The 17,136-nt window shown below is 34.0% G+C and overlaps 1 protein-coding gene across 9 annotated transcripts in view; it reads left to right on the forward strand.

Moving 5' to 3' along the window:
- The window catches only part of ENAH (ENAH actin regulator), a 148,552-nt gene extending 138,747 nt beyond the window's left edge, over positions 1-9,805 (forward strand). For 5 of the 9 annotated variants that reach the window (XM_078156287.1, XM_078156289.1, XM_078156290.1 and 2 more), the window contains 4 exons: positions 184-246; positions 4,136-4,214; positions 5,478-5,535; positions 6,128-9,805. In XM_078156287.1, the coding sequence (XP_078012413.1) occupies positions 184-246; positions 4,136-4,214; positions 5,478-5,535; positions 6,128-6,165 (238 nt within the window). In that variant the 3' untranslated portion in view covers positions 6,166-9,805. The remainder of the gene's footprint in view (positions 1-183; positions 247-4,135; positions 4,215-5,477; positions 5,536-6,127) is intronic. The other 4 variants (XM_020982163.2, XM_078156291.1, XM_020982164.2 and 1 more) reach the window with 1 other exon arrangement.
- The last annotated feature ends 7,331 nt before the right edge of the window (positions 9,806-17,136 follow it).

Here is a 17,136-nt window from a genome sequence, read left to right on the forward strand (position 1 = left end):
GTTTATAAAAATTTTTTAAGTTCTGATTTTTGTTGAAAGGCTGTATTAAAGTTATTGCCTTCTGTTACTTCTTACTTTATTTGACATAACTTGCAAAAAGCAAGACCTGTAAAACAGTACCATGACAAAAACTTTCAGAACATACTATTGTATACCCTTTTAAATGGTTTTTCCCCTTCATAGACGGGATTCTCCAAGGAAAAATCAGATTGTTTTTGACAACAGGTCCTATGATTCATTACACAGGTATCATCCTGATGTGACTTTGTGATTTGAGACCCATTAATAACATGCATTCAGGATAGGGCTGAGCTTTTTTTACATGGACTGGTAATCACCACACAAAAAAAAATTACAAAGTTTGACTTTATAACTTCTTTAAAAATTCATTTTTAAGAGTGGTAGAGCTCAAAAGCTTAATTAAAAACTTACAGTTGTATTTCTTCTCCTGTAGTCAACCTCACTGATGAATAAGCTGATGTCTACTGTGTTGTGATAGTAATTTCAGCATAGTCAAACCAGTGGTCATCCATATTCATACCTCACACTGCTTATTATTCCAGAGAATTATTTAAAAGTGTATATTTTGGCCCACTTTCTTTCTGTATGTAGCCAAGACCCTAGTTTGAGAATGGCTCCATAGGAACTTAGGAAAACCAAAGCCTTATGAATCAGATGACTTAGTGCTCCTAGCCCTTCTTTCAAGCAATGATGGAGGTATTTCTTACAACTAGTTTCCATAAAGTGTTGTCCCTAGCAATATGTATCTGAAGCTGCTCTTTTTATAGTGGACTTCATTTACGTGAGAAACAAAGCCAGAGATCTTAAGAAGAGGGCTATCAAAATTAAGTGAACTTTGTTAGTATTAACGAGAAATGCATTACTACATTTGTAGAATAACTTCAGAAGTTGAATGCAGGCCAGTATTTGACATATTTACTTTTTGATGAGAATCTCAATTTCTAAGTTGCTTAGTGGTAAATATGGTGTTTTAATTTAGCAGTTAACATTACACACTAAATTCTGAATTGGCTTATTTCATTTGACCCATTTAAAATAATAGAGACTAATGTTTAATTCAAGTTTTGCCTTTTGATGATGAATTATATTGATTTTAATGGCTCACACAGATCATTGAGCTTTGAAAGATAGTTTAATCTCTCTTTAACTGATTCTAGCAACAAATTGCACTCCTCGTAAGTGTAATAGCATAAGTAGCTTATGGGAAACTACCCTGACATACCTCTTCCTTTCCCATAAAATGGGAATAATCCCTGAAACCTAACAATTATTTTTCCTTTGTCCTCATGCAAGTGAAGGTAAGAATCCAGCACCTCAGAACAGCTAATTTAGCCACATTATTAGACATATTTTTTCTTTGTTTAGAACATTTACCAAAGCTGTTGAGAACAGATATTTGAAACCATTTTGTGGCATTAGGTGGCATTTAAGGTGTTCTGTAACCAAATTCACACATTTTGTGTTACTATTAAAATGATTTTCCAGTAATTTTTGGTCATAAAGACCAGTAGTAGTTTTTTCTTATTAAGCAATATGGTTTAATTTATAATTTTTTAACTTAGTTCCGATTAAATCTCATTTGCTAGCCTCATGGAATTTTAAATAGGCATAGTAAAGTGCATTTAACATTTAATCATTGTTAAGTAAATAAATGTTCGCTACATTCTTCAGTAGCACATTTCCCTAAAAAAATTGTTTGATACTTTGGTTGAAACATTTTTTTCCAGAAAGTGGTGATTACTTCTTTCCTTCAGTATGAAAAGTTCCCCCCTTTAGCTAATTATCCTGGTGGTGCTGGTGGTGGATTGCATGTTAGCATGAGTTAAGTCTTTTAAAACTGCATGTTTCAACCATAGTTTACTATATAACAATATAATTGATCTGTTGTTCAGTAGATAAATCTGTGGCCTATTTCATAATCCTTATTACACCAGGATGTTGTCTATTTGGTGAAGTTAATTCAGATATTAATTTTGCAAGTTAGGTGAGAAAAAATGATGACCTAATCCTAGTAGATGAAGATATGCTACCAACACAAATAAGAGAATTTTTAAAAATACAGTTGATGATTAATTATTTTATACTAATTGTAGACACTAGGAATAGCAGAGGTGAACGAATTCCCATATATGCACATTACAGTGTTCTACATACCATGGGCAGCCCAGTAAATATTTAGTGGTATAGTGAACAGAGGGTTGAATTTGGAGTTAGAGCACCTGGGTTCAAATCCCAGCTCTGCTGCTTCCTACCTTTGTGACGTTGGTAAGTCACATAACCACGCTAGGCCTTCCTTCGTTTCTTCAGCTGTACAATGAGGGGTTTGGGTTAGATATCCTTCCAGATCTCAAGCTATGAGCCTGTTTGTATATGGCACAAACACTGGAAATAGAGGGACAAAACCTCTTATCAGAGAGAATGAACATGCATTTTCTTATCCAAAAGAATCATATTTCTTTTTTTTTTCCTTGTATTTCATTCCAGCTTGCATTGGTGGGTATGTAAGGGTGCAAAATTTGGCTGATTTGATGTCATAAAACTGTAAACTGAAATAAGTATCATCTAATTACACCAAAAGATTCAAAGCTTAATAACACTCTATGAAAAGCTATTTTTATTGAATAGACCTTGTGGTTCACAGAGTTTCTAACATCATTTTAATAACTTATTAAATTGAAAGTGTGTGATTTATCTTTTTACTTGAATTTGTTTTTCATATGTGGAACTCTTAGGTTAATTTACTATTTTGACTTTTAAAATAGATGTTACCAACTACAATTGAATTTTGTATTGAAGGTTTTTCTCTTCTTGCCAGATTTGGAAAGAGAGGCAAAGTAATTTATTTTGGAATAGTTTGGCTTAAGATGTATTTAATCACCAGAGGTTATATGTCCATATATTTGTCAACAGATTCTGTATTTTAAACATATTTTTAAAAAAAAAACGAAATATTTTAAAGTGAATATTTTTCTAAAAGTGAATATTTGTAGAGTGGCTAGCCTAAAAAACAAAGCTAGAGGACATGTTTTTTAAGCTTTTTTTCTATGTCCCAGAGTTAAAGTGCAGTTCAAGTAATATCTGCACCATGCGCAAAGGTTATTAATTTACCAATATTCTTTGTTAAGAAAATGGTATTTTAATTTAAAAGCTTGGTTTATTATAGCAGAAATGTGCAGTTTCATAAGCTTATTTTATGAGTTCTCCACTAAAATCCTAATCTGGTGTTTCACTGTGGCATGGCAGTGACCCTAGGTTTTCACGCTGTGCCAGTGAATCACAAGCCAGTCTGGAGAGTCTGCCAAACTGGAGAGGGTCAGGTGACAGCCATTATCCAGAGATCAGACTTTAAGTACAAAAAAATCTTGTCAGTGAAACAGTTTCCACTAGGTGATGAATATTGGGTCACATTGGATCCTGTCCACAAAAGTAAATACCCACATCATTAAAATAATAGATTTTGTGAAATATTAAACTATTTTATCAGGTGAGTTTTCCCAAAAATTTTTGTGTAGAAGAAGTTGGATAATTACCCACAAATATACCTGAACCTAAGCGTCTGTCTTTGCTTCTCAAAATCTAGCCTGTAGTATTGTCAGCACTTTTTTGAATCAATAAGCATTTATTTTGAAAACTTTCTTTTAATGTTCCTTTTTTGTGGGACATAGAATTTCCAAGTCAAAGTCATGGTATCCATTCTGTCACTTTGCTACACACCTGGTAGAGAAGAAAACAAGAATCTGATGAAGCTGCCAAATGGGCCACTTTGTTGATTTAAATGGCCCTGTTAGGGATGTTTGTCTTGTTGGCATGCTGTACATTCTTTTCCTTATTGTGTTCTGAAAGAACTACTTTCTACTCTTCTTTTCCCTCTCCATTTGTTATTATTTTCTAGCCCATTAGCAAATAACAGGTAGTCCTGAGAGAAAAAAATGGAAAAACTTTTTTTAAAAATTAGTTTTCTTATTTTTGGTGGCTAATTTTCAACCAGATCTATTTTCTTTTTTTAAAAATGTAATTTAAATTTAGTATTTGGTTTTAAATAATTCCGTTGTTAACCATTTAAAATTTTAAGCAAAATTCACCTTTGTTTTTTCCCAATTTTTCCTTTCTATAGACCAAAATCTACACCATCTGCGCAACCCAGTGCCAATGGAGTGCAGTCAGAAGGGCTAGACTATAACAGGTTGAAGCAGGTATAATGTATTTACTGGCAGTTATTCATAATTTGTGTCTGTTTCTACTTCTAATATCAATTGTACTTTATTCTAGAGTAGCTTCTGGGGTAATCTATATGTGAAAATAAACAAAGCTAAAAATTGTATTTAATTAAACAATGAAATAACTCTTTTTGCAAATTCATTTTCATATGATGAAGAGAGAACAGTTTAATTAATCTTCAGGAAAAAAAATCAACATCTATATTATGTTAAACAGAGAAATCAGGTTTTTAAAAATGCAGCCATAATGTGGTTTTAATAGTAAACATAGAGTTATCAAAGGGTTGGAAGTATAGATATGAGAATGAGGTTATTTAATTTTTCACAGTACATTTGCTTCTGAAAGTTTTGTAAACTGAGGATTTTTCCTAATTGAATTCCATTTTTCCACTTAATCTAAATTGCCTTATTTCTGAGATGATTTTTATTTGCTCATTTATTTTGGGGCTAGAATTTTAAAGAAAATTCAGTTATGCACTTCTTCACTTCCCTATTTCTATATCCTATAATAAATTTAGTTATTTAAATGTCTTAGGGAAGTTATTATTTGAGACAACCTGGTAGTGAATCATTTTGCAAAGAGGATCATTTTGTTGTGTTAATAATCATTCCCTAATTTCTGTAGTATTCCATAGTTTCCAAGTCTCACATCTTGGATTTTCAAAATATGGGGTATCCCCAAAGTCTTAAAACTGCACTAAGATTTGGGACACCCTCTGTAGTAATCTCTTAATTCTTGGTAATAATGGAGTGGAGTCAGTTGTTCAAACATTTCTACTTGGATTTGAAAAAATGGTTTTTGTTATTGGTTGTCTTCTGTGTGTACGTAAAACTATAACCTCCATGGACCTCACCTTTTTGTAAAATGAAGTTTGAACTGGGATGTTCGCACAGGTCCCTTTGAGCTTTAATGCTATGAATATTTCCAACTAAATGATGTTCTTAAGATCCAACAGTTTGGCTATCCTACCTTGCTTCTTTACTTGGTCATTTTCCTCCTTCCCATCACTTTTTTAACTAATTCAATGAACTAAACCAAGGAAGAGCTGGACTCTTTCCAGAAATCTGCTGATTCATGCCTTTCTTAGGGCAAGGAAGTAATTGTTTTAGTTTAAAATATCATCTCTTCCACTTCATGCTACGTTCCAATAAGGAAAGATTCTGTTTATGTTAATTATTTATCGAAGTACCTGTGGCTGTGATTTATTTTCCTCTTTCTTTTTTCTCTGCTTATTTTAGGATATTTTAGATGAAATGAGAAAAGAATTAACAAAACTAAAAGAAGAGCTCATTGACGGTGAGTTTCTAAATGTATATGCTACTTACATCAGAAGAAAACAATTTGTAAAAATAAATGAATAAATGTATAACCATTTAAATGTTATTTTAGAACTACAACTGCTTTTGAATTGACTTCGATGCTCATTCACCTCCAGACTTAGGCTAACCTTGGAGGCAGAGGCTTATGTCCCAAAGAGAGGGACATAAAAAGTGTGTGAGAGTTAGATATAATTTGTGATATACAAGCTTATTGGATCTCATACGTAGTAGAGTAAAGAGAAAAATCAAATGAGTAAGAGCTTCTCAAAGATGATGCCATTCTTCATTCTTATTCCTTTAAAGTTAAGCCTTCACATGGATTTTTTCATCTGCATGTTCACACAAAAATTAAAATAATAGTAGCATTTTTAATTTGAAATGAAATGATATATGTATTCTCTATCTGGAAACTTAGTTTTCATAAAAAAACACATCATTTTTTATTGTCTCTCCTTAATAAGATGGCTTGATAAATTCATCATTGTCTGTAGTTGTGAGAGTCATCATTTCATTTGCGATAATAACTAATGGATTTTCTTTCTTTTTTTTTTCCCCCTTTTTCTAATCAGCAATCAGACAGGAACTCAGCAAATCAAATACTGCATAAAAAAAAGTAAAACTAAGGATAAGACTTTGACCCGAAAACATAAAGTAACTACATTTTGTGGGCTGTTAGAAGAAAATGGAAACAAACACTTGGAATGAGGGAAAATCAACATATTATAAAAGCTGTCACACATCTACAATGACCTGCTATTATTTCCCTCCCAGTTTGCTGCTTTTTTCTGACCTTTACAACAGGATGGAAAAGAGTCTAAGAATTACTGTAATGATTATGCAGAAAATCCTATACCTGTCAGGCAAGATCACAGTGCATTGAAATATTCTCATGTCAAGATAAAATTGCACATTTTTCAGAATTCATTGTTAAAACAAAGAGGAGAAAAGTTCAAGAAGGCTTTTCAGAGAGGTTTTCAGTGTTAATGAAGGATTTAGCAAGTTATTTTGTTGTACTGCAAATGTTTCTCAGGTTTTGTCTTCCTGTCACATTTGATATTCCATGAATTATTACATGTATAGGTTCAGATCACAAAACATGGAACAAGTGGAAATGTATGTGTTTATGAGAAGGAGTTATTTGTAAGAAAGTGACCTAAACATTGACTTGTCCAGTTTGGGGAATTCTAGAATGATAGGAAGCCTCTCTAGTTAGCCTTCATGCAGTTTTGTAGATTAAAAACAAAAAGTACAGTCCAAAATTCAAAAATGTAGATGCCTTCCTAAATTGTTAAAATGCTTTACCAAATCTACATGATACAATCAGTGGTCAAATGTTAAAAATAGTATGTTATAGGTTTACTGTAGGTTTCCAAGCTTTTTTTAGATTTATGCATGTGGACATGTAACAACCACCACAAAATTTGTTTTTTGTTTTTATTACATAAATCAGTGCACATCACAAACATTAAGTAGTCTTTCCACACCCAGCCCCAGGAAAAAAAAAATTATTTGTGGGAGGAAAGGGGGGAATTATTTTTCATTTAAAATTAATTATTTTTCTGCAATATATTTTTTCTCAGACATTTTGTGCATGAATAATAATGAGGAATATTTTGTGACTTTAATCAGTAACCATGTTAATAGAACAAAGTACTTAATCTTTCTTTACAGTTACTTGTATCTTAGGTAACTTCATGGGTCTGAGTTTCACATCATCTAGCTTATCCCTGTGGAACTCAAAAAGTTCGATCACTGAATTTGGGAATCATTACATCCATGTCCTTGCTACAGTAATAAAGAGTACAAACATCCAGGTACATATTCCTGGCTCTCTCTTTGAGGCTACTTTTGAAATTTGCTTTGATAAACTAACAAGGAAAAGAATTGTGATAATACTAGGTTCACAGAAATACTGGGGATAGAGAAGATAATGAAGAATTCTACATCATTTTCTTTAGGGAATGAAGTGAGATTTTACTGGTGGAAAGAAGAAACAATTATTCTGCGTCTGTGTCTGTGTGTGTGTGTGTGTGTGTGTTAAATCCACCTTCTCTTTCTTGCCTTTTTAATTTGAAGCTGGTAAGATTAAGTGGGAAAAAGATTCCTGTGAATGGCTACCAATAGAAATATAATTCTTGGGAAGTTTTAGTAAGTCAAATTCCACTATACACAACCCCCCTGCACCCCTCGCACCACCAGCTCCTCACCTCCCACCCCTACGTCCTCCTGCCATATCTTGATTTATGCTAAGCAGTTTTAGTGCCACATTTGTTTTCAGGTCTGTAGGGATCAGAAATTTTACTAGAATTTGGAAAAATACTCACATTTTAATTTGCCTTTTAGATTCTTTGAGTCTCAGTTTATAGGACAAAAAGCTTTTACATAGCATATTCCCCTATGGTTAACCAAAGTAGATCCACAGCACTTACCACTTCAAGGAAGGTTGATAAGGGATGTTCACCCCTTTCCCCCCCACCCCCTTTAAAATGTTTCTTGCTTCTGTAGAGATTCCATTTTAAAGACTAGACTGTGGTGGAACTTATCATAATAGTATACAGTTCTTCTTTCCAGTGACTGTTCATTGTTCTGCATGTGATAGTGAAGGCATTAAAGATAAAAAGCAAGCTTTTAAAGTACTGTTCTCTGTAAAAAAGTAATAGGAGGCATTTCATCTTTGTTCACATAATTTTTTTAAGCACACATTTTATCATTGAGATTGTTTACACCCCCACCAATCTGATCAGAAATCATGTTTGATTTTGTTAGAAAAGTTCAATAGCCTGGTGGAATAGTATATTGGGTACAAGTAGTCCAAGAGACTAAAATACTGAATCCTGAAAGAAACTGGTTTATGCACTAAACGTTTTGTGCCTTGGTCAAAAATTAACATGATTTCTGTATAAAAGAAAAAAAACACCCAATGTTTATTCATGCTACTTTTCATCTATCTTTTATGTTATCCCAGGTTGCTGAATTTGTTTTTTAAAGGAAATTTGATTGAATTAAGGTTTACTGTAAACATTTGCTGTCATACTGACAGTTATGTCATTGCCAGAGATTTCAGTAATTAAAGTGAGACATAGAAGCTAAGGTTATTTTCCTTATTGTTAAAAATTAATGTCCTTAAAACCAGAATATTACAGTTTTTGTGCTTTTGTAAATTGGATGTCTTAAGCTGAGTACAGTTTAGGGGATCCTTTCTAATTCCAGGAAGGTACTGCTTTCTCAACACTGTGATCTGATCTGTGACAAATCTGTACTATACACTCTGTAAATGGCTAACAAGTCAATCGCAAACAAACTGAATGTACAAATCTTAGTGCTGGTGCTGAAATCTCTTCAGAAGAGTCATCATGATTTAAAAGTTTGTTGTTTAAAAAATTTTTTTCCACATTAAGTGTCAATCAAAACTGAAGATGAAACACTAATGAATGTTGAATTTTCATGCTTTAGGTGTACCTCCTTTTTAGATTTTATTTTTCAATTTGTTCTCTGCTATTTTTACCATACTGTGTCATTTAAATTTCCTACATGCTAACTTTTCATTTGTGCGATTAAAATAAAATTGCAATATATACATGTTGCAATCACTTGTTTGTGACCCTTAGATAACCTGGATTAATCCATTAATTTTAAAATAAGCTCCAGAGAATGTGAAATACCTTTGAAGTCCCATGATTTCACTAGTTGATGGTTTATGTGTTATTGTCCCTACTCTTTGAAGGAAAAGTTTTATAGTAAATACCAAGATTGTAAATGAAGGGAATATTTAACAGTCAGAAATGAAATCTAACAACTGCTTTTGAATCAGACATGGATGTCTGTACTTGTCTGGCCTTTTCTTCCAGTGTATCTTGACACAGTGTTTTACTCAAACAGCCTAAAGATTTGTGCATATATACTATTCATTTTAATTAATCCTCATTTTGTGCTAGTGTTTTTTGCTTGTGTATATTTTTAAACTTCTAAAACTCAGTTATCACCACAAATTTACATTTTCAAGTTCAGAGGGAAAAATTAGTTTCGTAGAAAGAACATTGTTAAGTAATATTCTAGTGAAACCTGTATGTAGAAAGTTTTTCCATTTAATATGCTTTTTCTTTAAAAATCCAACATTAATATTTTTGCTTTCACTTTTTTCAGGCCTTTGGAGAGTGTCACTGTGGGGTTTCCTTGTTATTTTTTAATTTCTTCCATTTGTACCTAATGAACTCTGTTAGAAATATAATTATAGTATTTGTACATTTCTTTTTGTCAGACCCATATTTTTTGCTTCTTTAATTTTGTTCACATCCATTTTTTACAGGAGGGAGAGTCTCTACAATTCCATTCTGACTATGTGAGCTCAGTAGCATTAGTAATAACTGAATCTGCTACCATCCTAAAGAATAAGGCTTATTGACAAATCAGTCTTGTCTTAAATGTCTGCCTGTATAGATAAATTGAATCCATAAACAAAATATCTTTCAGTTTCCAAATGTGAGCATAGATAAATTTACCATCAAGCTTTAAAGCCTCCTAAAAAACATTTTGTGCAAGAACTTGAGTATAACTCCAAAAATTATAGTATTTTGTAAGCATAAAAATTCTGGTTCTGAAAGCACAATGTGCAGAGGCATCATACAATATCTCAGAATCCCTTAAATAGCCCTTATTACTCCACTTTCTTAAAGACATTTACTCAGCAACCATTCACACAATTGTTTCTGAAAAACTGAGATCCCGTTTTTGTTTTTAATATATGGACTTGTATCTGCCCGTCTCACAGAACATGGAAGGAAATTTAAAGTTGAATAATTTCATGGGTGGTTGACTCCAGACGTGATTCTGGAAATTCCCTTTAAAAAAAAAAGGTAGACGAATTCTTGGAAGAAGATGTTCGATTGTCAAGACTAAGTTTATCTGGAATTTTTCCTTCAAGGTTGTAGATTAAAAATCCAGTGAACACAGTTACTTTCTCCTCTGTTGGCCACCCAAAGAATTTAGAAATGAATGCTCTTTTAAGTTGGTGTTTTAAGGATATTCTTAGTCATATGAGTCTGAATAAATTGGACTGTGATAGAAAAGCTGCTATTTTCATAACTTCTCAGGAAAGATTGTTGATTGACATGAGCCATATACAATGTTGGAGTTATGCAGTATAACTATTCCAAGGTAGGAAATCTGTATTATTGTGGGTTAATTAGGAGAGTTAAAATTACTGTTGTCGGTTTATTCAACTGTGGAGTGACCCCTTTCTCTCTCTTCCCACATTGATTCTGTCATTTTTGGTCATCTGAGGAATGTTTTGACTATGTTAATGAATAAGAGTAAAATTGGCATCATCTCACATATGTGATAAGAAGAAGAAACAAAACCAGGACTATAAATCAAATTCAGAATTAATAGAAAAGGCTCAAGTAAGCATCCAATTTAGTCAGATTATTTGAGCCAAAAGAGATTAAATTCTTTATAAATATAAATGTTAAGGGTCAAGCCATGCAAGAAGAAAATTTGGTTTCATGATAGATAAGGTAGGTGAAACTAGTGGTGATTCTAATATCAGTAAGGATATAAGTTGCTTACAAGTTAATATCTATTTTTCCAAGCATTTTCCATGTTAAAATAATAAAGACCTTGAGAAAATTGCCCATTTCTTTTGAAATTTTTTTTTGGAGGGAAGAAGGGTTTTTTATATCTTCATTGACGTAGGTAGCTTTGAGTAAGGAAGCTCTTTTGGCCAGTGTAGATTATCAGCTAGTTGTTATGAAGTTTGTGATAGTTGAGAATTTAGTTGGGGTTGCTGAGAGGCTTAATGATTTACCTATGGTCACACAGCCAGTATCGCTAACAAGTGAGATTTGAACCCAATTTTTATGAACTGTAAGTTGATCTGTCTACCCACTGTTAAGGTTTTTTGGTTTTTTTAACCCTCTTTTTTGGAAAAGACAGAATGGAAAATAGATGAAAAAAAGTTTATAAATGTCACTTATTCTAAGTAAATTTTATAAAATGAATTTTTAAGTACCTGTCACAGAAGTAGAGCAGAGAGGACCTTGGAAAACCAGGGATGCTGTATCATTTGCACAAGGTTACACAAGTAGTAAGTGTCAGAAGTAGGATTAGAACTCAGTTTCTCTTGACTTTATAGCCTGTTCTCTCTGCAGTGTACCGAGCAGCAAGTACTCAATAAATGCCAAACTACAGAATAAAATAGCTTGGAAATTAATTATATATAAACCTTTCAATGTTAGGGATTTTGAATATCACATTCATTGGCATAATGTGCGATTGCAATCTAAGCCTGTTAGACATAAAAAAGGGAGAAGCAAAGCTAAGATAAATGAATGTTTTTACTAGTCTAACCTTGAGGACAGAGACCTTGTCTCACCTAAATTTTTTGTTTCCTCCCAGCACTTAATAGGGCTCCGCATACAGTAGGCAGTAAACGTTCAAAAGAATAAATGAAGTCAAGGGAAAAGTCCAGGGCCACCAGTGTTTTGGCCAGTTGTGAACAAGTAATTCCAGATTGAAGAAAGCATTAACAAAGAAAAAAAATCACAGGATAACCAGTTCCCTACATTTAAGTATTGTTTGTGTACTATGATGCTTAAGATAACATGGAGTTGGCTACTATGTAAGTGCCTTCAGCTCTTGAGTGGTTCTCCTTACATGCCGTTATGGAACTCACTGAAAATGAATATTTCTTTTTACAGCCAACTTTGCTGAACAATATTCATTCCATAAAGACAAGAATATGTGTAAAATAAATTTTGGCAATCTAAAATTTCATCCTTCTTTTTAAATCTAAGATTATCAGGGACTAAATGAGGAAACTATATCTAAATAGCTGAGTAGTGTTACATGTTTCTTACTGTGGGTGGTTCCCCCCCCCCCGCCCCAGAAGGGAAGGGATATTGATAATTTGGTAGTGGAAATAACATTTAAGTGAAAAAAAGAGGGTTAACATAAAATATGTTTAAGAATACTAAATGTGAGTCCTGTCACACTTAACACTGGGATTATATATTGAAAACGTTTTTCCTTTTTGTGTTTTTGCATAGATAAGTTATTCCATGTTCATTCTGAAGCAAGGTGGCCATCTAGGACTTCCTAAGACCAACCCTAGAGGTTAGGATTAAGATAACATAATGCCGAGGAAAGCATGTTCTTGTGGTTCACAGTTCTTCCCCTCCTCTTCCTAAAAAAAGACCATAGTGATTATATCACCAATAAAATACTAATTAAAGAGGCTTTTTTAGTTTTGGAAAATTTAAAAGTTGAACATTCCAGATTATTAATCTTTTGTAGTTGAATATAGAAGACTTAAAGACTGTGACATTTTTACCTTTTTGAATATACCTTCAACTTCTCTTTGTATTTTATGATCAAAGATTGTCAACAGATAGGAAAGATTCCTGAATAGAGCAGGCATTGTGAAAGGTGTGGTAAAGAAGTCTTATAGTCATAGCCTTCATTTATTGAAAAGAATAACTTCAGTTGTGAGTTGGTTTGTTAATGAGGTCAATTGGAGCATCGTTCCTGAAACATCTTAGATTTCTTTTGTTGTTTTATAGTTGTGGGTGTTGTTTGCCTTTTTGTTTTTTCCTTGTCACTTAAACATCACTATAGCCTTGTCTTCTTAATCTGGCAGGTTATTTTGTCTCAGGAAGCATTCTAAGAGGAAAGTCAAACCTGGCTATTGTGAAAATAAACTAATTCACCCAAGGGTTAGTGCCACATTATCAAAAAGAAGTCAGGTCCAAGATCCTGAGCTGTGTGTGTGTGTGTGTGTGTGTGTGTGTGTGTGTGTGTGTGTGTGTGTGTGTGTGTGTGTGTGTATACATATATATGTATATATATGTGTGTGTGCGTGCGTGTGTATATGTATACACACGCACGCACACACACACATACCTAGGCTCATTTAGAGTAAGCATTTGGCAAGTGTAATTCAGTTTTAATAGGTACAGAGTTTATAGGTAAATTTTCGAAAGAATAATTCAAGTACCTGGTGTAAAGCTTTTACTTTGAAAGGTTAAGACAGTCCCCACTGTTCTGAAATTTGGGCTGGCCTTTATGTTTAGTGTGGGAGGGAAGTTGAGTTTTATTTCCTTTTTTTCCCTTCAGATACTGCTTTTTAGGTATCAGAATTGAACTTCAATATGATGTAGCATAGGTCACAGGGGTGGGGAACCTGCAGCTTTGAGCTATGTGTGGCCCTCTAGGTCCTCAAGTTCGGCCGTTTGAATCCAAACTTCATGGAACAAATCCCTTTAATAAAAGGATTTGTTTTGTAAAACTTAGACTCAAGTCAGAAGGCTGCTTGGGACCTAGAAAGTTGCATGTATCCTCAAGGCCACAAGTTCCCTACCCCGGCACAGGATCATAGATTTAAAGAAGGAAGAGAACTCAGGTTATCTAGTCCAAGTTCCTTATTTAAAGATGAGGAAATTGAGGCAAAAAGGACTTTGCCCAAGATTATACAGGTGGTAACAGGTAGAATTTGAATCCACAACCTCTCACGTCCAAAGTCGGTTGGTATCTGCTGAAATACCATTCTTTCTGGAAGAAACATTCATTTCTTTTCTTGATACCTCTTGTCATTAGATCTATTTCTTTTTTGGTTGTCATCAGTTCTGCTGTCTTTATGATATCTGCTCCCTAATCTTATTTTCTCACATTTTATTGCGGGTTAGTGGAAAAAAGGGAGCAAATGGATGAAAAGCTTAGCTTGCAACTGGGAAGATCTTGGTTCAAAATCTGCCTCTGATAAACATCCTGACTGTGTGACCTGGGACAACTCACTTAAACTTCCCAGAGCTCTAGGTAAATCTCTAAGGACTACAAGATGCTAACCTGTATTGGTAGCAATTTCCATTCCTGGGAGTTCCCTCTTCCAGTGAAATCACAAGTGTAGCTCCTCCTACCTTCTGTCCCTTACTGAAAAGAGCTGTGAGTCTCGAGACCTAACTTCTTTTCCTAGTTACCCCATTATTGATATGGTTTTGGAGAAGTCTTTTTCTTCAGGCTACAATTTTCTCAGTTTAAAAAATAAGAAGACTGGACCAGATGACTTTTTGGGGCCCTTTCATTTCTGGTTTTCCAAGAGTTTTTTTCCCATACAATAGAATTTGTTACACGTTAATCTGATAAAATTGAGCTCCATGTTTTACTGTTAATTTTATCTGTTCCACGTCTGTGGGGTTTTAAAAATTTAAACATTCACAGAAGAGTATGTTAGGTAAGAAAAAAAATTGAATCTTAGTCCAATGATAAGGGAAAAAATCTATAGCAATATAAGTAATGTTATATAATATCATGGATAACATGTTTTGAGGCAGTTTGCCACAGGTTTTTCCCTTAATTTTTAGTCACATGTATGTATACCTGCACATAACATATGTTAAGATATGCATGATTTCATTGGTATGTAAACTCCTTCATCAACATACATTGCCAGCCCTCTGTTTCATATGATATGGTGACTGAAAAAACTAGTTACCTGGTAGCCTCTGCATATTTGGGTTGGTCTTTGGTTGATAGACCAAAGTTGCCTTTCCAACCTGACAAGATTTTATCAGACCCTGCTTGTATGCTCTTGGTGCATGCTTCTTTGAAAACCCGGGTTATTTTCAAATCATGACAAGGCTTTGGCATAGAACTTTTCATGCAGGGTAGATTTAAAAATAGTCCCTTGACACCTTTACCTGTCTATCACGCCATTTACCTAAAACTATCCTTTGTTACTCAGAACCTTATTTACTTTTTTGCTCACATTCACTTATTCATTCACTTTTAAGTTTAAGGCCATATTGGGAGTTTTTAATAGAAAAAACTAGGAAGACCAGTGTTATACTTTGGACCTTTTGCTGACCCAAAGTCATTTTGCTACCATGCCTGGTGAAGGAGCTGTTGGGGCAATGGTGAGGAAGAGGGGAGAGGAGGGTGTAGAGTTGTATATCCAAGACAAGGAGTGTTATTTGTTCTTTCTAATCCATCTTGGGAGATCATAAAACTCTTCCCTACCCACCCCTCTCCTCATTCCCCCATCCCTATCCCAGCCTTCAGAGTAAAATTATATTCCATCTATCAGGCACAACTAAGGAGAATTGTCATTCAGACCCTTTTCTGTTTCCCTGCTTAGCTCCAGAGTTAGAGAATAAGTTCAGACAAGCAGACAGGGTGGGTTTATCCATGGTGCAAGTTGGTATGTTGTATCATACTAAACATAGGCCTGCCCTGAAAAACCTGGCTTCAGTAAAATCGTCAATTTACGACCCTTGTGTTGGGTGTTAGCACGAACTAACCTGCGTGTGTATATGTTAATGTGATTTTTTAATGAATGTGATTTGCCCTGTGGTATATTTGGATCCAAGACAAGCTGTGTTTAATGAGATTTTATTAAAAAAAGGTTATGAAACCACTAGTCTGTTACCAAGAATAGTTGTAGGTTCTCTATGTTGGATAGATATCTTAAATAATTTGAATGTAAGTGTACTCATTAATATCCCCATGCAATTAAGGCATAGCTGAGGGTTGAAATAGTTGACTTTGTGAATCTCTCACCATATCAATGATAGATGCTTCCATTTTTCTTGGAGGCCCTTAAAAACCTTAGAATTCCAAGTATCCAAGTTGCCATGTTTTCACCTTACACATTTCTTTTGTTAATGAATTAATTTTTCTGTTCTTTCTCTGGACCATTTGCCATGCCATACATCCTTATAAGACCATCTGGGAGTGCATGATCATAGCATTTAGAACTGGAAGAAACCCTAGAGGTGATCTAGTCTTATTTCACAGATGAGGAATGTGAGGCCCAAAGAAATTGACTAAGGTTATATGGGTCTTAAGTAGCAGAAACAGGATTTGAACCCAGACTTTACCCATTGACTCCAATTCTAATGTTCTTTCCAACGAAGAAAGTGGGATAGAGTGTTGCTTTCTACCTCAAAAGACCCTTACCTTTCTTTTACTTATCTTCTGAATCCAGGGGAATGTATCACAAGATCTCTGCTGTTTCATAGTTTTTGGTTAGTATACTACTCAAATGTCTTAATCCCCCATTTTTTCTTAAGATTTAGATAAACAATAGAAGAAATTGGAGTATGGCATGATTTATTTTGTCTTAAGAAGTTAGATCCTGTTTTATCTAATTCTGTACCGTTCAATAGATATTAGGCTCCTGCTATATGCAAGATTTGTTTGTTAAAACCATGTTATTGTGCTTCCGTAGTAATGAATTTATGTCTTTTACTTGAAACATCTGGTTGATAGGCAAAACGAGAGGTTTTTGTCCATAGTGAATATAAATGTCTCATCTTTTGAGATGTCTTTAATCCAAAAGTTTCCACAATTTTCACTTGAAATACGTGGTTGCATAGAAGTTATTTTTTGGCTTGCTTTATAACGCTAAGAAAGCGTTTTTGTAATCTATAATTATAGGAATGTGTTGTTGTAAGCCTCCAATCTCTACCTTATTGGTACACTGTGTGAAAGAAAATGTCCATAGTAGGGATAAGAATTGTCTAGGAAGCAAAGCAAAATTTTAAGTGTTTCTCTTCCATATGCATTAGTTTAAACCCTTCTCATTTCT

Source organism: Phascolarctos cinereus, unplaced genomic scaffold (genome assembly GCF_003287225.1).
Source record: "Phascolarctos cinereus isolate Bilbo 61053 unplaced genomic scaffold, phaCin_HiC Scaffold_5;HRSCAF=322, whole genome shotgun sequence".
In the NCBI taxonomy this organism is placed as follows: Eukaryota; Metazoa; Chordata; class Mammalia; order Diprotodontia; family Phascolarctidae; genus Phascolarctos; species Phascolarctos cinereus.